A 26,730-nucleotide genomic window follows, 5' to 3' on the forward strand; every position below is an offset into this window, starting at 1 on the left:
AGTAGGCCTGGCCTTGGAAAAATAACACATTAGGTATTGGCTAGCCAAGTAGGCATATTCCTGATTGGACAGGATGGTACAAGAAAACCAAGAGTTCTCAAGTAACTACGTAAACATATTCTTAAGAATGTGGTACAAGGAGTCGGTGTGTTCCTGTAAGATAAGGATGGGGTGACAGGATAATGGATAACAATGTGTTTTGTTTGAGCTAGCTGGTACAGGGAGAGGGGTGGTGACTAGCAATGTCTGGAGTGTATTGTGTAATTTGTTTGTATCAGTGTATAAAAGGAGAAATCATAGGAGTGGCATCTTTGGCCAGCCAAGGGGACAGTATCCTGGTGCGCTGACTGAGCTGGTACCATTGTTGCGAGCATACATGTGTTAGTGTATCTGTAGCTTAGGGTTACCATCCGTCCAGGTTTCCCCGGACATGTCCGGCTTTTTCAGCGTTAAATGGCCGTCCGAGGCGGAATTTCTAATCAAGTAGAAATGTCCGGGATTTCCCACTTCCCCTCATGCAGAGTGCGGCTCGGCTGATTGGATGGTGGGGCCTGATTGAAAGCCACTCGCAGCCACTGGGGCCTCTAGCAGCCAGAGTCCCTCCCCCTCCCCCGCTCCCTCCTCCCCCGCAGAGCAGCACAGAACAGTGTTTGAGTCCACATGGAGCCTGCAGCTCTCCCTCTGCCGGGTGAGCAGGGCAGGCGGGGGGTGTGTGTGTGTGCAGAGGCTGCAGGGCGAGGAGGAGCAGGGCAGGCAGGGGCATAGAGGCTGCAGGGGCAGGGCAGGCAGGGGGCGCAGAGGCTGCAGGGCGAGTGGGGAGCAGGGGGCACAGAGGCTGCAGGGATGGGGGAGGTGCAGAGGCTGCAGGGCAAGGAGGAGCAGGGCAGGCAGGGGCATAGAGGCTGCAGGGGCAGGGGGGTGCAGGGCAGGCGGGGGGGTACAGGGACTGCAGGGCAAGTGGGGAGCAGGGGTCACAGAGGCTGCAGGGGTGGGAGGGGTGCAGAGGCTGCAGGGCGAGTGGGGAGCAGGGAAGCACTTAGCAATCCCCGACCAAGATCAGAGCAGGAGGAAGGAGGGGGAATGCGGGGTGCTCAGAGGAGGGGGCAGAGTTGGGGCAGGGACTTTGGGGAAGGGATTAGAGAAGGGGCGGGGCCAGGGGCGGAGTTGGGGCAGGGCTGGGGGCGGGACCGGGGCCCCGTGGAGTGTTCTCTTTTTTAAATGTTTGAATATGGTAACCCTACTGTAGCTCCTATGGGGCGCTAGTACTGTGCTTTATGGACAATAAATCTGGCCGAGCATCTTTGCCATTGAACTGAATCTGTGGTCTTTCTTATGAACAACATTGAGGTCTATTGAATTAACATGCTGCACTGTCTACGCCGACATCGCTATGCCAGTATAGTCTCCATAGTGTAGTTGTAGCCTCAGTGTCCTGTTTATCCATCTGTAAAATGGGGCTAATAATAATACGATTGTAATGAAGCTTACTCAAAGTTGTGTAAAGCACTTTGAGGTCTCTGGAGGAAAGTGGTTATGTAAATATGTAGCATACTCATTCCAGAAGATCTGCTGATTTGAGATGGTATCATCAAAGAAACAAATTATATGTTAGCAAGTGAGAAGAACTAGATAAATTAATGGAGGATAGGTCCATCAATGGCTATTAGGCAGGATGGGCAGCAATGGTGTCCCTAGCCTCTGTTTGTCAGAAGCTGGGAATGGGCAACAGGGGATGGATTACTGGATGATTACCTGTTCTGTTCATTCCCTCTGGGGCACCTGCCATTGGCCACTGTCAGAAGGCAGGATACTGGGCTAGATGGACATGTGCTCTGACCCAGTATAGCGGCTTTGTACATTCCCAAATAATTTGAGTTCATGAAGTTAGCTCAGACCAGTTGCTATACTCAACAGGCTACATTCAGCCAGGCTGATAGATGGAGATACAGACTGCATTTCTCAGCACCAGTGTGGGGGAAGGGGGATCAAGTCTCCACCTCTGCTCTCCCTGCAGGATTACCCTAGAGAAGGGCAGATTGAATCTGTGGCTAGGGCTTTCTCCCATCTGTGCTATCCATGGGCACACTCCTCCCTGCCCCTTAAATCAGCACTGGTCCTATGGAAGATGGAAGATGGCAGCTTCTGTGCCACTGCAACCTCCTTCTAGTGGGCTTTCCGATAAAATGACCCTGTATTCTGGTTCACATCAGCAGGTGCCTGTTTATCTCCTCTTTGTCAAATTCTATTTGCCCACTAGTTTGGAGCAAGTAATTTTTTTGTGGGGGCGGGGGGAGAATGGGTGAAATTCTTTTTCCTCCTTGGTTGTTGTGAGGGGTGGGTGAGCAGAATTTGTGCCTGGACTCATGAGAATGAAAACATGACAGTTCGGCAAACACCGTTGTTATTAAAATAGCTTATTTTAAGAGAGAATCCTGTAAGCTTGGGTACACGTTTCAGTGGAATGTAGGGATTGGTCTAAGATTACTTTAGGGCCAGATTGTGATCCCCTTACACATATTGAGTAGCACCTTAGTCCAAGGGTACAGTCTCATTGGAATCATGAAAATGAATACGGATATCGCTATCTAGCCCCTAGCAGGGCAAGGCCAGAAAAAAACTTCCCAATCATCTAGTCCTAATCCCTAATGTTTTGCAGAGCTCCTATGTGTAATATTTCTTATCTAGACTATTTTAGATAGTAAACACCTAAGGTTTTTTTATTCGTTGTATAAAGTACATTTGTAGAGGAGATGTATAAATAATGTAACTGTTCTTGAATATCTACAGTGGTTGTGATTCATCCATTGTGTTAGCTGTGTATTCCACTTCCTTGTTTCTCCTACTGTTAAGAACTTTATTCCAATATTTAATCTAAACTTTTCCTTCCTTAGCTCCTGGGACTCCATAATATTCCCTGTCTTCGTTTATATAGTTACCTCAAAGATACCTATACATGGTGATCATGTCCTCTGGTCTCTTCTTTCCTAGACTATATAAATTAATCTCCCTCAAGGCTTCAAGAATAAACTGTGCAGCTTAATCCCATGGAACCAGTGCAAACATGTATTGGAAAAAAACATTTTTCTGGTGTATTGGTTTGGGATTTTCTTGTGAGTGTCATCCCCTCATTTTGAGTTGTATGCACTGTAATAAAACAATGGAAGGCAAGCCTTTCCTACGGGGTGGCAAGGCAGATTCATTAATAAATTGCTGGGGAGAACTCTATGCATAATATTTAACTTCTTGGTCAGTTCACGAAGCTTGGTAATAAATTAAAATAAAATCAGCTCAAAAGATCATGAGGCTCCTTATGGCTATGCTTTGGGGTAAGAGTGGTGAGCTCTGACATAGCTTCGGCCATAGGGTGTATCGTACTGCAACAATGTGTCACTTGTCTTTAGAAAGCATCACTCCAAGTTCACTAACCCATTACTGTAACACTGAGGGCAAACTGCAGAAGTGAGGAGCCCTTCAGATGACCCATTCCCCTGTGATTACCTTGCACAACTAACTATTGGAAATAGAAACTGATGTGGTGTGAGAACTGTAACAGCATCAATTCATTTTGTTTCTTCATCTTTTTCCCCTTGTTTAAAGTCCGTTTGCTCCTGTGGCCTGTCTTGTCATACTCATAGATTATAAACTGTTCAGGGCAAAGGCTGTGTCCAATGTTCTCTCTATAAAGCATTGTGCATTCCTGTGGCATTGCATGCAAATATTTAATAATAACAAAGGGGAGTTACCTATTGGTACATGAAGATATGTGAGTGTGCAGGATAGTAGGTTAAAGTAGAGGGCAGAAGGGGCTATTTTAATTTACAACTTTGTATCCTCTCCTTTCATTAGTTTCCCTGCTACACTTCTCGTTCTGCAATAAAAATCAGTTTTATTCTGGAATATTTAGTGCACTTTCAAAACAGAGTAATTTATTCTTGAATAAAATCACTTTTATTGCATAATAGAGTATCCCTAGAGATTTGTTCTGGAATAGCTATTGTGGTCAATTTCCTGATGTAGACAAGTCCTTACTCCAATGAATGTATATACTTATACAGTCTTGCACCTATGTACGAACATACAATTTATATCCCCACTACCTTTACACATCGCCTCTGAATTTGACCCAGGACGTCTTACATCCATATCCCACTGCCTGCTAAAGTGTAATTAACAGTGACTTACATATCACTTCTGAATCTGGCTTTTATAATCTATGAAAAAAATATATTTCCTCATTAGATGTTAGGGTTGAGGTTTCCATTAGACCCATGGGCTTCTCCAAAACTGGCGAGAGGCTGTTCTTCTGGCCAGATTCTGTCTGAAAATAGGAGGTGGTTGAAGTGCAGATTGTCAAAATAAGCATTACATATAGGTAGTGGAAAGAGAGAATCTCTGTATTCTTTTAGTGATAGTTATAGTTCCCTGGTGAATTTCTAAAGCAAGAAGCAAATGCCCCATGGAATACCAACAGAGGGAAAAACAGCACCGAACCATGCAAATCAGGTACCTTTGCAAAAGGTAGCTAACAAGCACATTAAATACACTGCAATGAAAGGGAAAATGTATTCTAAACTCAGATAGCATTTTCTAATATTTCCAGAAGAATATGATGTACAAAGTAGAGGGCCAAATCTTGCTCATCTATTTAACTGTGATAGGGTTACTTGTGTGAAAAGTATAAGTAAGATTTGGCCTACAGTTTAAGAGTTATGTTGTCATCATGTTATATCACCAGGCAGAAACTGCAAATCAAGATGAATGTTTGCAGTTTTGCTGAGTGAAAACATGCTAGTAGGTTAGCCCCAAATATTTAAAAAGTATGAGTCAGGCCCACCAAAATCATGAGATTGATATTTAAAAAAAAATTAAAGTTTGGCTACTTTCATTTTTTTGAGCCTGTAGGGTTCTTTGAGGGTTTTTTTCTGCCAGCACAAGAGCTAGAAACTTATTTTTATTTTAAATGAAAGCTGTGATTCTCACCTAATTACATGATTCCAGCAGCTTGGGGCTTTGAGGAAAAACACCCAATAACATAGGACTCGCAATCAAATCATGAGGATTGGCAACACTGCGAGCATTCCTCACAGAGAGAGGCTGCTTTATTTTTATTTTTCCATTTGTGGACAATATAGGAAAAGGAATTTAAAAACCTCTCGGGAACATAAGGTATTGAATTTAAAATGGTCCTAATTTTTGGACTCTGAAAATACACCTTTCTATAGACACACAGAGATTTCTCCATACACGAATGGCCTGAGTGTTCAGGTGCTCAGCAGCCACAAGTAAGCCCAGATTTTCAGAACTCTGCTCCCATTTAGACATGAAAATAAGGACAAGACTTGCAGATGTTCTCAGCAGTTAGCAGCCATAAATGTAGCATGTTGCATTCACATTGGGTCCTTAACACTTTTGAAAATTCTGGCCTCTAGTCAGTCTAGTCTAAAAATCACCTACAAAATAGGATACAGGGGTTTCCTTTACTTTATAATTATTGTACCTTTATATTTTAGCTATTCTCTCTGTCATTGTGCTGATTGACAAAGCCTTTTGGACAATGCCCAAAAATATGTAGTGTTGGAAATAATCCAGCCTTGGTAGGGGATGGACTAGATCTGGGGTAGGCAACCTATGGCACGCATGCCAAAGACAGCACGCGAGCTGATTTTCAGTGGCACTCACACTGCCCGGGTCCTGGCCACCGGTCCGGGGGCCTCTGCATTTTAATTTAATTTAATTTAATGAAGCTTCTTAAACATTTTAAAAACCTTATTTACTTTACATACAACAATAGTTTAGTTATATATTACAGACTTATAGAAAGAGACCTTCTAAAAATGTTAAAATGTATTTCTGGCACATGAAACCTTAAATCACAGTGAATAAATGAAGACTCGGCACACCGCTTCTGAAAGGTTGCCAACCTCTGGACTAGATGATTGAATAGGTCTTTCTGACACTGCCTTCTAGCATTCAGCCACCATATCCAAATAAAGCTATGAAGGAGAGAAACTCCAAACCACACCTGTTCCTGACTTCGTTTTTACATCCTTCCCCTTTTGGTCTCTGTGGGCCTGACTTTAGGGCTGTAGTGTGAATCGACACCCTGTCACTATATTTTCTACCAATTGCTTTGCTTTTTCATGCCCTGATGAGTCTCAATAGTCAGTTTATACAATTTTTGATCTTAGCCTTATAAAAGGTATCACCTACAGCTTTGTGTCATTTTTTGTCTTCATCTACAGGCTAACACATCTAGCCTACCCAGTTATACTTTCTGTGTCTAGAGGGTTTCAGAGAAATTGTAAGAATAAACTCAAAGAAGTTCTTTAAAAATAATGAATTTAATTTCTTTCCCCATGCATTCTGCATTTGGGGAAATATGTGGGCCATTACTGCTACTTTACATGAGTCACCATGCTACACTTGCTAAAATAGAATGGATTGAAATACCCCTTATTATGTATTAGCTCTGCTGCAGGCACTGCAGCACAGACAGCTTCATTTAAAATGTACTTCTGATGTGAAAAGTGACTCTGGAAAACTACCTCATGGGGTTGCATATTTCTTTCCTCTCAACATTTTCCAGATCAAATCTGTTCAGTTTACAAGTAACACAGTGGATTGTCTAGCTGCCAGCACTGCAAATTCATCCTGTGGTCTGAGAGTCAAGCTGGATTCTTCCAAAGTCATTAATTACGATGGCTGTGCAACTGGAATTTGGGTAGCACTTTTGTTGAGGATGCATGTAGCAGAATAGCCTCCAGCACATTTCCTGTTGTTGTATGAGCTGTGTAGTGCTAACTAAAAAAAGCTGGTGATCCCTTATTTTATTCACTAAAGACAGCAGGAAAGTATCAAATTGGGTTCGTCAGAAGGAGATATTTTATATAGTTACTTTTCAAAGTAGAATTGCACTTTAAACAGCATTAGTGGTATTTGTCACAGAAAAGGATTATTTTAGCTATAATCAAGTTATTTCCAGTAATAAAGATGACCATATATCTGGAAAGGACTACTGCTAGTAGAAATCTTTTGCTCTTTATCATTGAAGAATACACTCTGATCCTCTCATGTGATACCACCTACATGAATGTCCTCTTCCAAATGGAAGTCCTCAAATGTTTAAAATGGAAGGCAACTTTCAACCTGTGGGCCAGATTCTTGTATTTGATGCAACTTCATTGTGACGCTCAAACAGCACAAAAGAGACAGATTTTGGCCATAACTAGCCAGCTCTGAATTTCCTGTGTTGGGAGCTCTCAGCTGGCATAAAACCACCCATGCCAGCTCCCATGATTGCTCCCCCACCACCCGTATAGGAAGTATGTTGGAGGGAAGGGGTCTTGTTCTGCTCTGCTAATTGTCGGGTTGCAAATGGTCCAATAGGGATGATACACCACTGACATAAGCTAGAGCAGCCCCAGGGCACACAAGCTCACAGAAACAGAGTTGTAACCACCTTCCTGACATCCCCCACTCTCCTTCACCAGAGTTCTGAAACAGGAAAGACTCTAGCCCAGTGGGTCTCAAACTTTATTACTGGCAACTCCTTTCACATTGCAAGCCTGTGAGTGCGACCCCCCCCCAATAAATTAAACACACTTTTAAAATATATTTAACACCATTATAAATGCTGGAGGAAAAACTGGGTTTTTAGGGTGCAGGTTGACAGTTCGCGATCCCCCATTTAATGACCTCGTGACCCCCTGAGGGGTCCCGACCCCCAGTTTGAGAACCCCTGCTCTAGCCCAGTATGTCTTAAAACTGTGTTCCTTTGCTTCTTCACATGTTCAATAAGTTTGACAGTGCTCTTTGTTAATTTATCAAGTCTCATTGGTGTTAAAACCAGACCTGTGTCTCTCCCAGTTCCTCTTATTTAGATTTTCAGTGAAGTCATAATGCAGAGTTTTTGACATCATGTTAATTGTCTTGGCAGTGGATTGTTGGCTTTGTTTGATATGGGTGAGCTGGATGAACTTGTGAATGGAGAAGCTGTACAACAAACACAAACACAAATAATTGTTATAATTTGGTTTTGAGAGGGAATTTTAAAACTGCCTATGAACAAAAAACATTGAACTTGAGATGGTGAGACAGAAAATTAAGGGAAAGCAAGTGGTTGTTTGTCAACATTTATCTCTTCAAACTGGTTCTGGCTGAAAAGTCTGCCTATGAAAAGCATGAGGAATTACATGTGGAATTTTGGATCCTCTGACCTTCTCACAATGTGTGTCAGCATGATCATCCACTACTTTACTGAATATTTCTCTCTGTAGACATGGGTCCTGTTTCTGCAACCCTTGCCCACCTGATAATATCATTGAGGGCAAGTTCAGCCTTTTTCCTTTCTTGCTCTTTCTCAATAGATTTCTTCCAAATGAAAATATTGCCAGATATGTAGCCATCTATTCTTTATTGAAATGAAATACAGTAGCCACTCAACCAGTTATCATTGGACTAAGAGACCCCATCTTATTTCCCAGAGGCCACTGAAACCACCAGTTCATTCATATAGGCAACTGAATAGCTGTCAAATGGCAGTACATTTTGGATGCTAACAGCATGCACTGGAATCAAACTGATTTTTCTTGGTTAACCTTGTACAATAAAGCAGAAGATAGAACACGTACAGAAAGCACCAAAACTAAGCACAGACTGTTTGACCTCTGTCTGTTGCTGATTTAGAACAGTTGACTTGAGTTGATCTAGCAGTTTCATGGTGAGATTGAAACTGCAGATCACCTCTTCTCTTCTAGTCAGGTTACCATGGTTTTGTTACCTAACTGCTGCTATCTTGCAATAATAACATTGACATGCTGCTGTGTGGAGCAATCAGACACAAGCTATCCTTAATACTAATCTGTGAGATATCCTGGTGCTCTCACAAAGGAAAGAAAACCAGTCTGGTGATAGAAAATCTCCAGCTCTTTAAAGACATTTTTCTAAAGAAGAAAGCAAATGGGAACCAGGGAGAAAAAGTCAATGGCCCCAAACTTATGAGTCCTTTTATAAGCTTGAGGAGTTTAAAAACATTAACAGATGGACCAATGCACACGAAATGCTGTTCTCTGATATGCTGATACAGTGCATTGCTGCTTCAGGAGGTGAATGTATCATATGCTTCAAATTTCCATATTTCAGCAGATAATTGTTACTATATTTTTATTTGATTTTCTGACTCTGCTTTAATGAGTGCAAATAGTTTTCTTAAAAAAGAAATTAAATGTAAATTTATATTTTAATAAGGCATTAGTGTAACTTTTCCCTGTAGCTAATCCTGTCTTTTATAGAAATATCCGTAATTTCATTCTGATGGAAAGAGAGCTTTTTAAGGCTATTTCAATAATACACCATCCTTTTTTATCTTACAGTACACGTATTAAATGTATTTAATAGTTAAGAATTGAGGCAGTCATTTGCTTCATAAACTGCTACTTGCCATGGCACAGATAATGCAAATTGAATTAATATACTGCAGAGATTAAATTTGCTAGTAATTTCTACAGATTGTGCTGGGGAATGGGAAGCTTACTGTGCCTCCTGCCATATGGTACTCAGCTTTGGATAGAAAGTTTCATCTTTGGCTTTGCACAACATTAAATTGATTACGTACAAAAGGTTCAGTGGTGTTTCATGCTAGACTTCATTGTTATGTGTTGTCATTGCCCAGGCTGGGCAGTCAGGCTAACTATTCTTACTACAGAGTTACACATAGCAGGGTTTCCTTCCAGAGTTATTTCATGCAAACAGATATGTGTCTTTGAACTGCTGGTCCCTAATTGCTCTTCACCAATGTGTGTATATTAACATGCATCAGAGGCAGAAATGATCATTTTGGGGACTGTCCACATGTGATTTTGATACAAAACTGAAAAACAGCTGTCTAATGGGAACAGGAGTTCAAAGCTTGGGAACTGTCATTTTTTTCAGCTGACATCTGGGATTAAAAGTAGAGTTATTATTTTCATGTTAAGATACCAGCTTTCCTGGGTATCAAGTGCCCATGAAGAACAATGTTTTCCTCGGGTAGGGACATCCCTCTCTCCCCTTGAAACATTTAGTTGTCATTATTGAATTTGTGGTGCATGGATAGGTTTGGCAGGATGTGATTTCAATGACTATCTGTTGGTAAAAAGCGACAAAGAGTCTGACGAAGTGGGTATTCACCGATGAAAGCTTATACTCCAATATGTCTGTTAGTCTATAAGGTGCCACAGGACTCTTTGTCGCTTTTTACAGATCCAGACTAACACGGCTACCCCTCTGATACTTTATCTGTTGGTAAACGTCTATATCAGCATGAAATGAAATTGATGAAAAAAATGTCAATCCGTAACAGTGGGTGGGAGTGCAGCTTTGCCCCCTTCTGCCTGCAAAGTCTGGGTGTCTCCAGCCCTGCAGCAGTGAAGGGGAGCCCTCTGCAGCTCCACTGTCATGGCCCCACTCCCTCAGTCCCATGACCGCAAGGCTACAGAGGGCTCCCTATGCTGCTGCAGGGCCAGAGAAACCTGATCCCTGCAGGTGTCGGGAAGGCTGCAGTCCTATCAGGGCAGAGCATCGACCCCAGCCAGGACTGCAAGGAGGATGACCCCCCTGCCCTGCCCCTTCTCTGAGGCCCCACCCCCCACTTACTCCATCCCGCTGGCTGCCCCTAAACCTAGGAGCCGGAGGGAGGACATGCCGCTGCTTCCGGGTGCTGCGCGGCGCCACAGCAGGCAGGGAACTTGCCTTAGCCCCGCTGTGCCGCCAACCGGACTTCTAACAGCCCGGTTAGCAAGGACACCTGACAACCCTACTGGCAGGGATCCAGTGTCACCAGCCCCACATCTTCACTATCATGGCCCCACTGACTCACTCACCAGCCAGGAGTGCAGGAGTCATCCCTGAGCAGGAACTGTTCAGCAGCACTCTGTGGCTAGTGGTTCATTCTCCTCCTTGAAGTACTGGCTGGGAATCTCTGCTGCAATGGGCCAGGACTGCTGCCTTCCCAGCACCATGTTCAGGGAGCCCCCTGCGGCCCCTTGGTCAGTGCAGCCCTAATCCTAACCCCAATCCTACCCCTCCTTTCATTTCCAGCCACTGTAATAATAAAAAATCTTTAAAAATAAAAATCGATGTAGTTGAAATTAGAAAAAAATAAAAATTGAATTCTGCCGAGCCCACCCATGTAACAGCATTCATGAATTTAGGGTTTTCTGACAATTTGGAAGAAAAGTGTAGTATTAATGTACTGTATAGCATTTTTGTGTTTTTAGACAGACACATAAGAATGTATTGAATCTGTTTAGGGATGGACCACTAAAAAGTCAAAGACCTGTAGACTGTTTACTTAGAGGATAATCCATTGATTTAAATAATTATTATTCCTGTTTGTAGTCAGCCAAACACTGAGGTTCAGCGGAAAACAATAAAAATCAACATGAATTTTCTATGATAAAGAACGAAGTAGAAACTGGGACAGAATGTTGGGAATGGCACGGTATGCTGGTGTGATGTTCACATTTGTTCCATTTCCATAGTTTGCATTGAAATTCAAATAAATCCAGTCAGCATTTTTTAGTCAAAATAACTGCTTTTGTTTCGTAAGCAATTTTATTGCTATTGCAAACCTGAAAATGTGAGGGTCAGGTAATGATAGCTCATGTTTATGTTGTGCCTTTCATCTCAAACTTTACAAACGTTATCTGTTGTTATTACTAATCATGTTTATTACGGTAGTACCAACCAAGAATGGGGTAGGCGCCGTACAGAGTACCAGATGGTCCCAGCCCTGTAGAGCTTCCAGTCTAAATATACAAGACAGACACAGGCTGGGAAAAGGTGTAGAATGCATGCAGAATGAGCAATGTGACAGTGGCAAACATCATGTGAGTTGCACAATATTTTGGGAGTGATGGATTTACTTAGCCAGGGATTGGTAAAATGGGAAGGGAAGGGAAGAGAGGGGGACAGGGCAGGGGAGAAGACAGTGAGAGGAGCAGGAGTGGAGTGAAGCTGAGGTAAGAGACTCTGAGCAGGAATGGGGACCAAAGAGCCAGTCAGCACAGGGCAGAGGAGGTCAGAGAACATTTAACAGTTTTGACCGGAGTAAAGGTGAGAGAGGTCCCTCCCTGCTTTGGCTACTCCTGTTCCTACCCGCTGCAGTCTCTGGCTGGCTCCTCTCTTCAATTTCCCCCATGGCCACGTGAGGGGAAGGAGGAGAGGCACTACCTGGATCCTAATGCCCCTTGAGTTGGGGCAATCTCCCCTGCACAGTTCTGGATTCAGGGGGGAGATGGAGAGGTATGGTCCCATCTGGGCCCTATTTTACCCTCTCGCCCCTAGTGCAGCAGTCCCTGCTCAGGCTGCTTCTATTCCTACCAGCTGTAGTGTCTGTCTATATCAAGCTCTTCACCCTGATTTCTGAAACCCTTACCATTTAAACGCCTGAGCTGATATAAAAACTGCATCTAGGGTTGCTGTACCCAACATTAGGTAACAGATTAAAACAGTGAGACATTTTCAATAGAGGGGAAGCAATGACCGCCTTTTGCCACTGTAGCCGTTTCCCCTGATGGATATTTCACACCTGGGACTGTGTGCCAGGGTTTTCTGCCAGCAGAAACAGAAACAAACCATGCTAAATCCAGCCCACCATAACAAACTAAACCCCCAGGGGGAATTCAGGTACATAGAATGTCATTACTCAATTGTAATTTGATTAGAACAGAGAAACTAAAAAATGCCTTAGGAACATCAATGAGCAAAGTGGTCAGGACATTCGTTTTCATAGATCCCAAGGCCACAAGGGACCTCTGTGATCATCTAGTCTGACCTCCTGAGTAACACAGGTCATGGAACTTCCCCAAATAATTCCCAGGGTAGATCTTTTAGAAAAACATCCAATCTTGATCGAGAAATTGCTAGTGTTGGAGAATCCAACATGACCCCTGGTAAATTGTTCAATGGTTAATTACCCTCACTATTAAAACTTGTGGCTTATATCCAGTTTGGATTTATCTAGCTTCAACTTCCAGCCATCGGATCATGTTATACATTTATCTGCTAGATTAAAGAGCCCACTATCAAATATTTGTTCCACGTGTACTTAAAAACTTTGATCGTCACCCCTTAACCTTCTCTTTTTTTATGATACACTCAAGAAACTCAATCTATTTATCACTATGAGGCATGTTTCCTAATCCTTTAGTCATTCTTGTGGTTCTTCTCTGAACCCTCTTCAGTTTATCAACATCCTTCTTGAACTGTGGACCCCAGAACTGGACACAGTATTCCAGCAGTGGCTACATCAGTGCTAAATAGAGGTAAAATATCCTCTCTACTCCTGCCTGAGTTATGCATTCCAGGATAATATTAGCTCTTTTGGCCACATCATTGCACTGAGAGATTATGTTCAGCTGACTGCCCACCACAACCCCCAATTCTTTTTCAGAATCACAGCTTCCCCCTCCTGTAAGCATGGCCTGCATTCTTTGTTTCTAGATGTGTACATTTACATTTAGCTGTATTGTTTGTTTCCACCCAGTTTACCAAATATTCCAGACAGCTCTGTCTCAGTGATCTGTTCTCTCCATTATTTACCACTCCCCCAACTTTTGTATCATCTGCAAACTTTATCAGTGATGATTGTGTTTTCATTGATAAAAATGTTAAATAGCATAGGGCCAAGAACTGGTCCCTCACTAGAAACACACCAGCTTGATGATTGCCCATTTAAAATTAGATTTTGAGACCTGTCAGTTATCCAATTTTTAATCCCTTTAATATGTGTCCTGTTAATTTTATTTTGTTCTAGTTTTTTAATCAAAATGTCATGCAGTACCAAGTCAAAGCCCTTACAGAAGTCTATTACATCAACAAAATCAACAAAATTACCTTTATCAACCAACTTTGTAATCTCATCAAAAAAAGATATCAAGTTAGTTTGACAGGATATATTTTCCATAAAATTGTATTGACTGGCATTAATTATATTACCATCCTTTAAGTTCTGTATCAGCTGCTCCATTATCTTGCCTGGGATGGATGTCATCCTGGCTCATCCCATATGTCCTTTTTTGTGTGTGTCTTCAGAAAGCTGTGGATTCATTTTTAAAGTTTCTTTATGATTCGGAAAAACAAGTTATTATTTTATTTTATAGCTATTATAAAATGAATCTATTCTCTGATGCGTGGGGCTTTGGTGCTGATTGTTTTTTGCTGAGATACGAGCACCCATAAAGAGACCTACTCAGTGTTCTTTCCTTCCTCCATTTGTTTCTTTCTCCCAGCTCTTGTATCTTGCCTTCTAGATTGTCAGCTCTTTGGGGCAGGTAGTGTCTTTTACTATACATGTGTACAATGCTTAATAGAATGAGACCCTGAATTTGTTTGGGCCCCTGGGTGCTCCTGGTCTACAAATAATAATGCTAATTAATTCAATAACATTTAATTTTTTTAATTCCATCCCCAAACAAGGATTTCGTGTTGGTTTGACAGTGTGTTATGTGCAAAAGAATGCTACAAAGCACAGGATGGATCATTGTTCCTGGGGTAAAACTGCATGGGAGAGAGCTGAAGGAAACAATTTTGCAATGTTCCCAACACAGAGTTTACCCCTCATCGTTCTGTCAGAAGAGCCAGCCCCGGCTCCCAGAGGCAGATTAGGGATTTATGGGTTCCTGGTCCACAGCAAATGGGAGGGTCCCTCCCCACCCCTTCCGCCTGCAGTCCCCCCCGGTGCTCCTGCTGGGGAGCATGGCCTGCAGTCCCCTCAGCGTCCTGACCCTGCTCCCCATCAGGAGCGCTGGGCAGGCAGAGCAGGCAGGGGCACCCATTTTTCTGGGGACCACCCAATTGGCCAGGGCCTCTGGGCATGGGCCCTGTTGGCCCAGTAGCTAATCTGCCACTGCCCACTCCCCCACCTGCTTCCCCAGCAAACTCAAACTGCAGCCCTGCCCCAATCCCACACATCCCTGGAGAGCCACAGCAGAGCAGTGCTTCAGTGTTGGGGTGACCCTGCTACCCTTGCCAGCTTCCTCTACTTCTGTACATGCAAATGCTCGTTTCTGCATGCAAATGGGGGTTTTGCTCCCTGTAATTGGGGGGGCACATGCATAAACACAAGGCCTTTAAAATTTGGCCCAACCTCTCTGTGATGAGAGAAAAGGCTGCGCCCACATTTAGAAATACAGTCAGTATTTGGAGAGTATCACCTGGATTTGCCCTCATTGCTTGAACAAATGGAATGTGTTAAATGTAATACTTTGGGCTGGATTTTGACTGCTTCTGAGCATATTCATGGGAGTGGGTGGAGGAGAGGGAAGGCGTAGGTAGCTAATCTAGGCCTTCTGCCTTACTCCCTTGTGCACCTGCACTAGGTGCATCCAGAATGCCAGTGCTATGTCCTCCCTGGGCGACTGGGGAGAGAACAGGTTAGCGTAGCCAGAGATGTTGCACATGCCAAGGTGGCTGGGGGTGGGCAGGGAAGGGGGTCATGAATGCATCTGCACAAGCCCCTTCCAGCATGGCTCTTACTCCAAGAGCCCTTCATATGCATCTTTTTTCTTTTTATTTGCAGTTCTTTTCTCCCTGCAGCAGAATGCCGCTACCATTGTAAATAACTGTGACAGGAAAATGTAGAATATCTTTTATGTTCAGCAGCCTATTAAGAGTTGGTATGTCTCTTGCTTCTGTGAGTGAATCAACTGGTGATAAAGTGAAGAAATCACATGCCAAGGCAGGTTATAAAACAGCTGATCCACGTGGCTGCTGAGATTTTCTATCAGGCTTATGAGATTTTGAAACTTAGTTCATTGGCAGGCTGCCTCCAACAGTATAGACAGGGCATATGGGAACAATGCTCTCATGCTACTCAGCAGTGCCTACTGGAATAATCTGGTAACCAGCCTAAATATAGGCAGGTGTCAGTATTGTGCACGGGCTCCCCCTGGCTTCTGCTCTGTAAATCCTCACTTAAAAACCAGGGTAAACAATCAAAGTGAGGCACGGGGATTAACTTCTGTAACTCCTTTTAAACTCTGTTTTGAGACTTGTTATTTACACACTTCCATTTGCATTTTGGTGCTTGTATTATAAGTAGTTTGGTAGCTCAGCAGAATCAGCCCTCCAGGTTTGTTCTTTTAAAGGTGATTAACTCTCTTTCTTTGTGTTCCATGTTCATGGCTCAGTATAGAGAGTTTTCAAGCTCCTTCATAAATTGTACAGAAAAAGGTAGTGTCGTAGGCACCTCCCCTGCCATTCATGAAATTGTCAGCCACTTCCCCTGCCCTCTGTTCACATAACAGCCCTGTAGTAACTATTATTCTTGTCAGTTATTAATTGGTATGACAGTAGTGCCAAGGAAACCTAGATAAGAGTCCAGGCCCATTCTGCTACTCTCTGAACAGGCAAATAAGAGACAGTGCTCTTGTCCATGAGAATTTATAACCTAGTTTGTCAGGACTCAAAAGGTGGAGATAATGGACAGCTGGGGTGAGGTGGGTTGGGAGAACAAGGTAACAACAGGATGATCTGTAGTAGTTTGCCTGGAACTGTCCTGTTAGGGAGAATATTTATGTACTTCCAACTGTCTTCAGAGCAATTGGTGGGTGTTCCTTTTTGGCAGAATTAGTCATACTGTACACCTTGCTTTCCATTTAATCTTCCCCTCCCATCTCAGCTGAAAATAGTGGAGAGACACCTACAGTTCCCATCCCCAGAAGATGGAAGGATCCTTCCTTCAGTATTTATTCTTTGTGAACATGGTCGCTTTTAATTCGTTGTTAATGAGCAGATATGCATCTAAACCCATGTTCACTGGGAGCTGCCTTTTTTTTTTTTCATACCTGAGGGAATAGTTCTGGAAAATTCTGCTTTTGGCAATTACTGTAGCAGAGTAGAAACTCTCATATTTGCTGGTGCTGTAATATTATCCCAGAAGTACTGCCCACTGCTGCCACATGAGGGAATGATGTTAAATCACATTGAATTGGCAAGATATATTGATATATTGCTGGAGTGATGTGTGTTGTTGTATTAATTTTGATAGAATACATGGTCCCAGAGAGTCAAAGGCGTTAACATGACCCTGTTACTGTATAACATTAGTAGTTTTTAAACAAGGTTTGGAATTCCAAGTACAGAGACCTCAGCCTGTTTAGTTCCATGGGAAGCACACAATTAATTTTTTAACTCTTTAATAAAGATACAGACAAAGAAGGAAAAACAGTTAAAACATTTGAAATGTAAAATATGAAGTAAGGCTTTCCATTGTAACAGTATCCCTTATTCCCTTTCCCTTTGGCCTCAGAGAGTCTTTAGAAGGAAAACCTCTTGTCTGACAGGCTCCTAGATGGTGTCAAAGATGATAGTAACTGTCCTTTGGGGGGGAGGGAAGTTAGTTGAGTTAGGCTGGAGCTGTTGATAAAGTCTGATCCTGTTTCCTAAATGACAAAACAAGACAAACACGCACGAAAAGAAAAGAACACAAAGATAGAAACTGCAGCTTATGTTTCTGGTGTTGATTCTTACATGCAACCTCACTGCTGAAAATACAGAATCACAGCACATGGTCTTATCAGCCACTCAGATATCTGGCATATTTATACCAGCATTAGACTGTATAGGTAGAGTTGCCAATTTTGGTTGGATGTATTCCTGGAGATTTTATCACATGATATAATCTTTAATTAAAGATTAATTTTTAATTCCTGGAGACTCCAGGTCAATCCTGAAGAGTTGGCAACCTTATGTATAAAGCATTGTTTTTAGCTGTCTCTCTGGTCACAGGCTTATATCAGTATTGCAAAATACAGTCTCAGTCAGCTAAACTAGATTCTTAATACAGAAGGCAAAAGGAAAGTAGGAAAGGATAGAAAAGAGAAGAAATACAGTGGGGAAGGAAGAGGACATATAGAGGATTGGAGGGAAGTGTGTATATGAGGTGGGGGGGAAGTCTCGCGTTCCAGGTGATGTTTGGGATTTAGCCAGAGCCATTGGAGGAGGAGATGTCATCCGTGTTCTTCTCTCTGGCCTAGTTCGGGCAGGATATTTCTCAGGATCAGCAAAACAAAGGCCCAACAGTGTCATAGTGATCCCTGAGTCTCAGAAGACAGTGGGGTTGGCAGCCATGATGGTGAAGTTTGCTCCTTTCAGTCCACCTGTCTCCCATCTGGCAGTTGTTGGTCAGACAACATGATTCTCTTACCAGAAGCTTTTCTTTTAAGGATCCCAAAAGGAAGTGATGGATGGAATGGCGCATCTGCTCATTATTTTGTCCACCAAGTAGGCCTAATTTCTGATACACCAATTTCAGTCTATTGATTTCCGGTTCCACACTTCTCTTGTTACCAGACATGATCTTTACGCAGTCATTGAGCTATATCAGTAGGCCTTTTTGTTTGGATTAACCCAATCTTTCTGCCTCCCCTTTTCACCTTTCCCCATCAACATTTACATTATAGGTTAATGTGATATTTTATGATCTTTCATTCACATCTCACTGTTGAGCTCACAATTAGGGTAAACTTGTAGGCCCAAATATTACAACAGTGCTAAAGCAAGTACTAAGTAATATGAGAAACCTATTCTGCTCTAGCACTTCCATATATAAAAGGCTGTTTTGGCCTCTTACAAAGTTGTCGAAAGCCACTGCAGATTATGTAACACTGACTAATAGTAGTTTATAGATTATCCTACACTGTCTCCCAGCAGGAGATTAAGAATGTCACTTTCACTCCAGTTTAATAGTAAAGTTGTGCAAATAATGGATTTTTTGGTTGCAGACATTTCCAAAAAATTGTGAGAAAAAATTAGTTTTGGATAAATCCAAAAGTGGATTTTTTTTTCCAAAAATTTCAGTGACTCAGACTCAAGAAAAAAAAATAATTTCAGGTCAAATTAAATGTTTTTGTTTTGTTTCTGACCATTTAAAACATTTTTATTGTTGTTTTTTTTAAAAAGCAAAGGGAAATTTTTTAAATGAAAAGTGTACCGTTTTGAAAAATGTCAAAACAAAATGATTTTACAGAATTTATTTTAATTTTTTGGACTGAAACAATTCATAGAAACCAACATGAATCTGTGAAATATTTTGGGTGTTGCCAAATCTGTGTTTATCACTGAAAAAATGATTCAGAGAATTTCATCCAGTTCTACTTAATACAGTGTCTCAAAATATTACAATGCGACAATCTTTGTTCCAATATATATATGATATTCTCTCTCTTTCCTCTTCCTTGCTTGCTGGAAATAGTAATAAAAATATAAAAAGAGGCTATTTATCCATCTGTTTTGATTTTTTAAAGGTATTTGAATTTGTGCTGGTTCAACAGGCAAATCCATCCAAATGAGGATCCGAGATTTCCTAGCTGCTGGGTCATTTAATTGTATATTATCTTTGTTTTGACAGCTCTTTGTGAAATTATTCGGTGAAATTATTGATTTTTACAAAAGTGTACTTAATAGCAAATCTGATCTGTGGTGTTTAAGCTGGTGGCCTTAAACTGGTGTGCTGATGATATTTATGCACGTAAGCACTCTTCAGTCCCTTGAATGACATTTCATAACTCAACAAGGGATTGGGTAGTATCCTGCTGATGTGCTCGATTACCAGAAAGTTTACGATCCATCGCTCCCTCAATTTCTCCCAATGGTTACAGAAGTGGGACATAGGTTGGATGGTTTGTCAAAGGATTGGAAATAAGGAATTGTATTCATAGATGTCTAAACAAAATATCTTTTAAAGTACTGTCTTTTTCCTTGACTAAATGTGTGATGAAGAAATAAATTGCATCTTAATCCTGGGCAAATTCTATGTATTAAATGCTGTTTACTGGCTTTGAAGTGCAGACCTTATGAAAGAGGCTAACGAAACGCAGTACAGTCATTGCTCTATGACATCTGGTTGAACTTTTATTTTATGCTTAATTTTTTATAGACCACTGACTACGGTAGCTTTCGGTCAGAGGATTTCCAGGATTTCACAAAACAGTGGCTTTGCCTTTTGTAAGGCAGATAAGATTTATTAATTCTGATTTTAAACAACTCCTGCTGCCAATGGTCTCATGCAAAAATAATTGTGGTTGTAGGCATGAAAACAGAGCAGGGAGGGTTTCATCTTTGCACTGAGGCAATTATATAATATATATATTATATAAATTACTTTCAGAGAGCAAGAAAAGTTTGCCATGTATATACATCCTTGAGCAGATGTTAAATAACTCGGTCTTTTCAAATAGTGATATGAAGGCACTTTATTTTCCCTGGTCAAAATGTTCAGAAATGACTGATTTTGGATGCCTCAGATTTGGAATGCCCATCTTGAGCCACCTTAAAAAGGCCTGATTTGCAAAGGACAAGAGCTCAAACTTTCTTAAAGTCAAGCCCCTTTAAGGTGTCTTAAATTGGGCACCCAAAATCACTAGTCACTTTTGAAAATCTTGGTCTCCATGTGTATGCGTATTGCTTGCAGAATTATATTGGAAACTGAAGAATATACACAAACCAGAACAGTGAGTGCATTGGCATTAAATGTTGTGTTTGCAAGGACATTGTAAAGTAGGCATCATATCAAGCATTTGTTACTTCGAAGAAGCAGGCCTCAGCAAGTACCATTAAGAAAAGCTCTGGCTATGGGTAAAGTGATCAAAGTAGACATTTGTCCATCAGGTTTTGGTACATTTATGAATATTTCAAAGTACTTTTGAGCCATCTCCTACCATCAGTCCACAAGTGTAACTCCCTGCTGAAATCAATCGGGAGTTCTGCATGAAAATGTCACCTTTCCAATCAATCTAGCTTTCAGTGGCTAAAATAATGCTCTGCTCTGACCATTTCATCTCCAGTCCTCTTCATGGACTCTCTCTCTTTCCACATAAAGTTCAAAATCCTCAAAGTCATTCCTAAGGCTTTGTCTACTCCAGAACTTCGTCAGCAAAATTTTCTATCGTTCAGGGGTGTTAAGAAACACACACACACACCCCCCGAACGACAAAATTTTACTGACGAAAAGTGCTGGTGTGCGTGGGGGGTGGAAGTTTTTTGGTCGGCAGGAGAGCTTTCTCCTGCCGCCAAGCAGCAGCTACACTGTGCGCCTTTTAGTGGCACGGCTGTAGTGGCACAGCTGTGTTGCTAAAAGCTGTGTAGTGTAGACAAAGCCTAAGTCTCTGCACAGCTCTGCCCCGCCTGCCTCACATCTTTGGTTGCTCTCCATCTCACCCACAGCCCTCTGCCCTCTGGGATGCCTAGCTACTTCCTTTCTCTCCACTCTTTGGTGTTCTTGCTCTTAGATTTCTCACACTGCTACCTAGGCATGGAAGATGCTCCATCTAACTACTGCAAGCAGCCTCACTCTCATTCAGAACCTGCTTGAAAACACATTTCTTTGCTCTTTTTTTTCCATCACTGACTTCCCACTTCTGTCTGAGCTACCCCTCTCCTATTGACCTACCTCAGTCACTGCTTATAAAGTCAAAGCTTATATGGTTCTCTTCATCTATTATCTGACTCCTATTATGTTTCAACCCTCACCTTCCTTTTTTCCCCACCCCTTCCTTTAGCTAACATCCTTTTCTTTGTCTAATTTTAGATTGCAAGCTCTTTGGGTATGCACCGTACATTTATTTCATCTCTGTAAAGTGACATGCAAACATTTATATAGCACCATAATCTATGTGGATAGCAGACTACAGCCATTACATGTTTTTTTAGGGGGTGAGGCATACATGAAGCCAGGAATATTGTTTTTTTGGGGGGGAATTTGCCCCTCTGCTGGTTACTTCAGAAGTATAATTAGAAGAGAAAATAGTAAAAGGGAGGTATTGTGAGCAGGAAACTCCTAGCAGCTATTGAATATTGGTTTAAACTGTTGGAGCAAATGACAACTGACACCAGCAGACGATCTTCCCCGTGCTTTATCCTAGTGAACTGAAGAGACTTCAGCAGGCTGTGATGCACCAAACTAAATGATATGGTTGTTGATGAAGATGTCACCTTCTCCTTTAATTTAGGACCAGTATTAAATATCCATCTTTATTTTGCTTTCTTTCATTTATAAAATTTTCAGGTAGACCTATACATATTTTTAAAAATAATTGTTTTTCTCTTTCAGCAATTAATGAATTTCCTGAAGATGTATTTACAAATAAGGATCGGCAGGAGGGAGCGGTGCTGTTTCATATTATTGGTGTAAGTTTTGTCCTACCTTGGTTCCTTTTGGTTTTCCTTTTTTTTATTTATTTAGTAAGTTGCAAGAAGTTACCCAGTCCCATTGCCCTTTCTTAGTAGAACTCTGTAAATCAGCAGATTTTTAATAGTGCATTTGCAACCCAATTCTCAAATAGCAGAAGGCGACTGGAGCACTTTAAAAACTGTTCATGCACGCCTAAATTAGCAATGTTTATGCCTTCATCTCAGTTAGGGGTGAAATCTTGACCCCATTGAAATCAATGGAAGTTTTGGCATTGATCTCAATGGAGCTAGGATTTCACCCTGTATGGGCAGGTATGGATTCCGGTTGCCCTCTGTGCAGGAATGGATGATATGGGGTCTCCTTGTTCCCTCTCCTGTCCATTGTGCATCTGTGCAAAAGAAACAAGGATAAGGCCCTTAAAGCCTAAAGGAATACAGATGTAATCTGGTAACGTGGTACTGGGCTTGATGTCTTATTGCAGAAACCAAAAACATTTAAAGGTCTTCGGGGCTCAGTCTTGCAGTCCCAGCTCTGGGAAAGTAATAGTAAATGGGAGATTTGCTTGAGTGAGGACTGCAGGATTGGTCCCATTGTGAAAATATGCATCACATAACTCACATAGAGCAACAGGAGGACAACATGTGCTCACGAGACAATCACAGCCCCTGAGATGTTTGCAAATGGGAGCCAAGGTCAGGGACCATTTCTTTCAGGATGTGATTGTTCTTTGCACATGGAATATCTTGGTGTTGCTTTTGCTTTCATTACCTACCCAGGTAATTAATTGAAAACACGAGTGATGACTGCTCTTCCTCCAAAGCACTGTCTGTTATTATCATGTCCCTTACTCTACCATGGCACCCAATTACAACAAATTACTGCTTTTTCATTATTCGCTAACTTTCCAAGCCCTCCCTTTCTAAGCATACTGTTAAGTAGAAGAACATATTGATATTTTTATGCCATAACTTCATCAATACAGTTTTTTTGTAGCAGATAGAAATGGAGCCACATATTCATGTTAGTTTGTTTCTACATTATTTGAATAAACATCCTGTCATTCTCCTCTCCCTTTTTTACATGATGTGACTGAGTAACATTTTCTTACTTTATTTTTTCCCACAGGCTCTTTATATGTTCTATGCCTTGGCTATAGTATGCGATGACTTCTTTGTTCCCTCGTTAGAGAAAATTTGTGAGGTAAGTGACAGAGAAATTTAACCACCTATTGTAAATCTGTTTCCTGTAGGTTTTAGGTTTGGATGTTTTGTACCATCCAATGGCTGTCTGGAGTTTGTTAGAAATGAGTTTGGTGGCCTCAATTCATTTCCTGGTGGACAGGGCTCCATATCACAAACCCACTACAGTTTGCGCTAATTGACACCCTTGACAGCTGTCTTAGCAAAGATGCTAATGACTGAATGGGCATAGCCAAATGATTTCCTCCTGTCACAGGTCTGAAGCACATTGGTGGGGCAGTATAGAGGGTGATGTAAGGTTTAGATGGGTTTGTTACTATGATCCTTGTTTTAAAAGCCACTTGGAAAAAGAAGAGCTAGAAATATTTATATTAATTTGCTGGCCATGGGTGTCTTTCTGCCAGCAAGACTAATCAGTCAGAGGAAGGGATGTGCTTGTGCTGTTTTTCTGGCCTGTTGGGATTGGGTGTGGAGGGGTGGAAGAGAGTTAATGTATAGAAATAACTATCAGGTAGACTTTTCAAAAGCACCAAGCATTGGCTTAACTCTGCCACATCTGAAGTCAGTGAGAGTTTTACTATTCATTTCAGTAAGAGCATAGTTAAGTCAGTGCTAAGCACTTTTGAAAATCCCACCCAAAGGCAATGCAGGATGAATAATTGGAAAGGGAGAATATAGTTATTATAACTAATGAAGTCAGTTATTTTATGTACAGGGCCCACTTGAACCAGATCTGTGAAATGTAACTAGAAAATGTAGTGCAATATATAATATATACACAATTGAGAATAATAATCTGCTATTATATTAAAACATTAATGTACAGCACTTTACAAACTTATTTATCAGATACTAGTTAGAGTTGATCAAGATAGGGGGAAAATTAAACTTTTGATCCAAAATTTATTTTGTTGACAATTTTCCAACCAACTATAGAATTGATTGTAAAATAGAAAACCTTATTTGGAGAGTGGGGATTGACATAATTTCATATTAACAGAAATGTTTTGACCAGCTGTTCTAGCTAATAAGGCATCTTTTTTCCTCTCCTCTGGACACATGTACAGAACGCCCACAAACATCAGTAGGAGTTACATAGCCTTATCAACAGGAGAACAGATGTAAGGATAGATTGTAGCAGCAAATACTTGCAAAGTATTCAGCAGTGATCTTTACTTACTGTTTTCAGATGTGCTATCAGCATAGCATACTTTTAGATACATGATATTTAAGATGTACCATAATGTTGCTGCTTCTGCTGTCGATCCTTCATAAAATCTATTCTGCTTGTTAAGTATCTCCAGAATGCTAGACAGCTAACAAGAATCCAGAGTAGTTAGCACATCCGTGCTGAACTCTATCAGCCATGCTATCGGTGATAGATCATCTTAGCCCTGGTCTACACTGGGGGGTGGGGGGAGAGGATATTGATCTAAGTTATGCAACTTCAGCTACGTGAATAGCGTAGCTGAAGACGACATACTTAGACCTACTCACCACGGTGTCTTCACTGTGGTGAGTTGACTGCTGCCGCTTTCCCGTTGACTCTGCCTGCACCTCTCGCGGCAGTGGAGTACAGGAGTCGATGGGAGAGCGCTCGGGGGTCGATTTATCGCGTCTAGACTAGATGCAATAAATCGACCCCCGCTGGATCGATCGCTGCCCGCCGATCCAGCGGGTAGTATAGACATACCCTTAGAGAGCTGTGTGTTGTGCTTCTATGCCATGCGTTCCTTATGAAGCCCTTCCTGCTAGCTCAGAATGTTGCAGAGTGCCTGAAAAATACTCTTACCTGCTTCGTTTATCACTAGGCACTCTTCTATCCTTGGAAGTGGGATGGGATATTAAAGATGAGTCTAGAGATTCAAAAAGGAAAAACTTTCCCATAATTGTCTTTATAGTGCAAAGGAAAGATCCTCAGCTCAGATCCTGGTGTGAATAGGCCTAGCCCAATTGTGGAGCTAAGTGCATTTATACCAACTGAGGTTCTGGCTCAAAAGCTCTAAGGTAACTGCATACAGATTAGAGCTCAAGAAGCAGTATATTAAAAATAGATCTGTCTATGGGACACAATCCTCTCTCTAGTTCTACACTGCTCTAATTTCATGTACCTCGTTGGAGTTCACATTAGAATAAGCGAGATCAGAATCAGGCCTACTATTTGCAAGACATATTCACATAGGTTATATTTTACTCTCACTTAATTCTGTTACCAAATTTTACAAGCTAGGTATCCCCTGTAACTCTTGAATTACTCATGACTTCATTCTAAAAACTGTTCATTCCTGAGCGTTCCACCTTCTAGAATCCCCATCTGGGTGGTCTTTCTCTAATCAGCTTGGTTAGTTCAAATATTATAATGTAAGTGGATAATATTATCTAACTGGTGTCCCACTAGGTTAGGGGATAAATATTTTATATGCCCAAAGCATGTTGTCTATATCTCATATATAGGCTTTTTCAACCTTTGAGCTGTATCATAGTGGGAGTTCATTCTTTCACGGTATTGTGACCAAGAAAATAAAAGGATTCTATCTATAACTATAAAGTGTGCTATGTAAAAAGACCAGCAATGCTGAACTAATAGGTACTTTTCTTTCAGAAATTACATTTGAGTGAAGATGTTGCTGGAGCCACTTTCATGGCTGCAGGAAGCTCGACCCCAGAGTTATTTGCATCTGTAATAGGTAAGGGATCTGCTCAATAGCATGTGCAACAGTTGCCATTAAAATGTCAAGGTAGGTGAGATTATATCTTTTATTGGGTCAACTTCTGCTCTTTTTCAGCTATGTATAGCTTGAAAGCTTATAACTTGTATAAAAGATATTATCTCACTTATCTTGTCTCTCTCATATCCCGGGACCAATATGGCTACAACAACACTGCAAACATTAAAAGTCAGGAACAGATCCTTGGCTTAGATTTCAGTGGAGCTATGACAATTGACACCAGCTGAAGATCTGCCCCTCTGTATTATTGAGTGGTTTCCCATGCAGTGGTATATGAAAGTGCCACCATTCTTCCTTATATTTAGAGCAGGAGATAACTGAGTTAACAGGTTTTAGATTCTGATGTTCTGCTGGGTTCCATTCTGCAGCTGACACCATTCAATACTCAAAACCTGCAGCAGTGATACTGTACTACCACACTTCAAGATTTGAGCAGATACAGCGGTACTAAACATACCTGGGTGGTGAAAGTTGAGATTTTAATGCCATCCGCTGGAACAAATTTTCCTTCAGTTACATTTGTGAAACCTTATTGACATCAGTGAGAGCAGAATTTGTCCCACAGTAAGGAGAATATACATAAATATAGTAAAGCCCACATAAGGCCATATCATCTATCTACTCCACGGCA

At 41.5% G+C, this 26,730-nt stretch overlaps 1 protein-coding gene across 3 annotated transcripts in view; it reads left to right on the plus strand.

Annotated features, from left to right (window-relative positions):
- The window catches only part of SLC24A4 (solute carrier family 24 member 4), a 136,735-nt gene that overhangs the window by 74,489 nt on the left and 35,516 nt on the right, over positions 1-26,730 (plus strand). For all 3 annotated transcript variants that reach the window (XM_005285433.5, XM_065593517.1, XM_065593515.1), the window contains exons 3-5: positions 22,091-22,167; positions 23,297-23,371; positions 25,973-26,057. In XM_005285433.5, coding sequence (XP_005285490.2) covers positions 22,091-22,167; positions 23,297-23,371; positions 25,973-26,057 — 237 coding nt within the window. The remainder of the gene's footprint in view (positions 1-22,090; positions 22,168-23,296; positions 23,372-25,972; positions 26,058-26,730) is intronic.

Source organism: Chrysemys picta, chromosome 4 (genome assembly GCF_011386835.1).
Source record: "Chrysemys picta bellii isolate R12L10 chromosome 4, ASM1138683v2, whole genome shotgun sequence".
NCBI lineage: Eukaryota > Metazoa > Chordata > Testudines > Emydidae > Chrysemys > Chrysemys picta.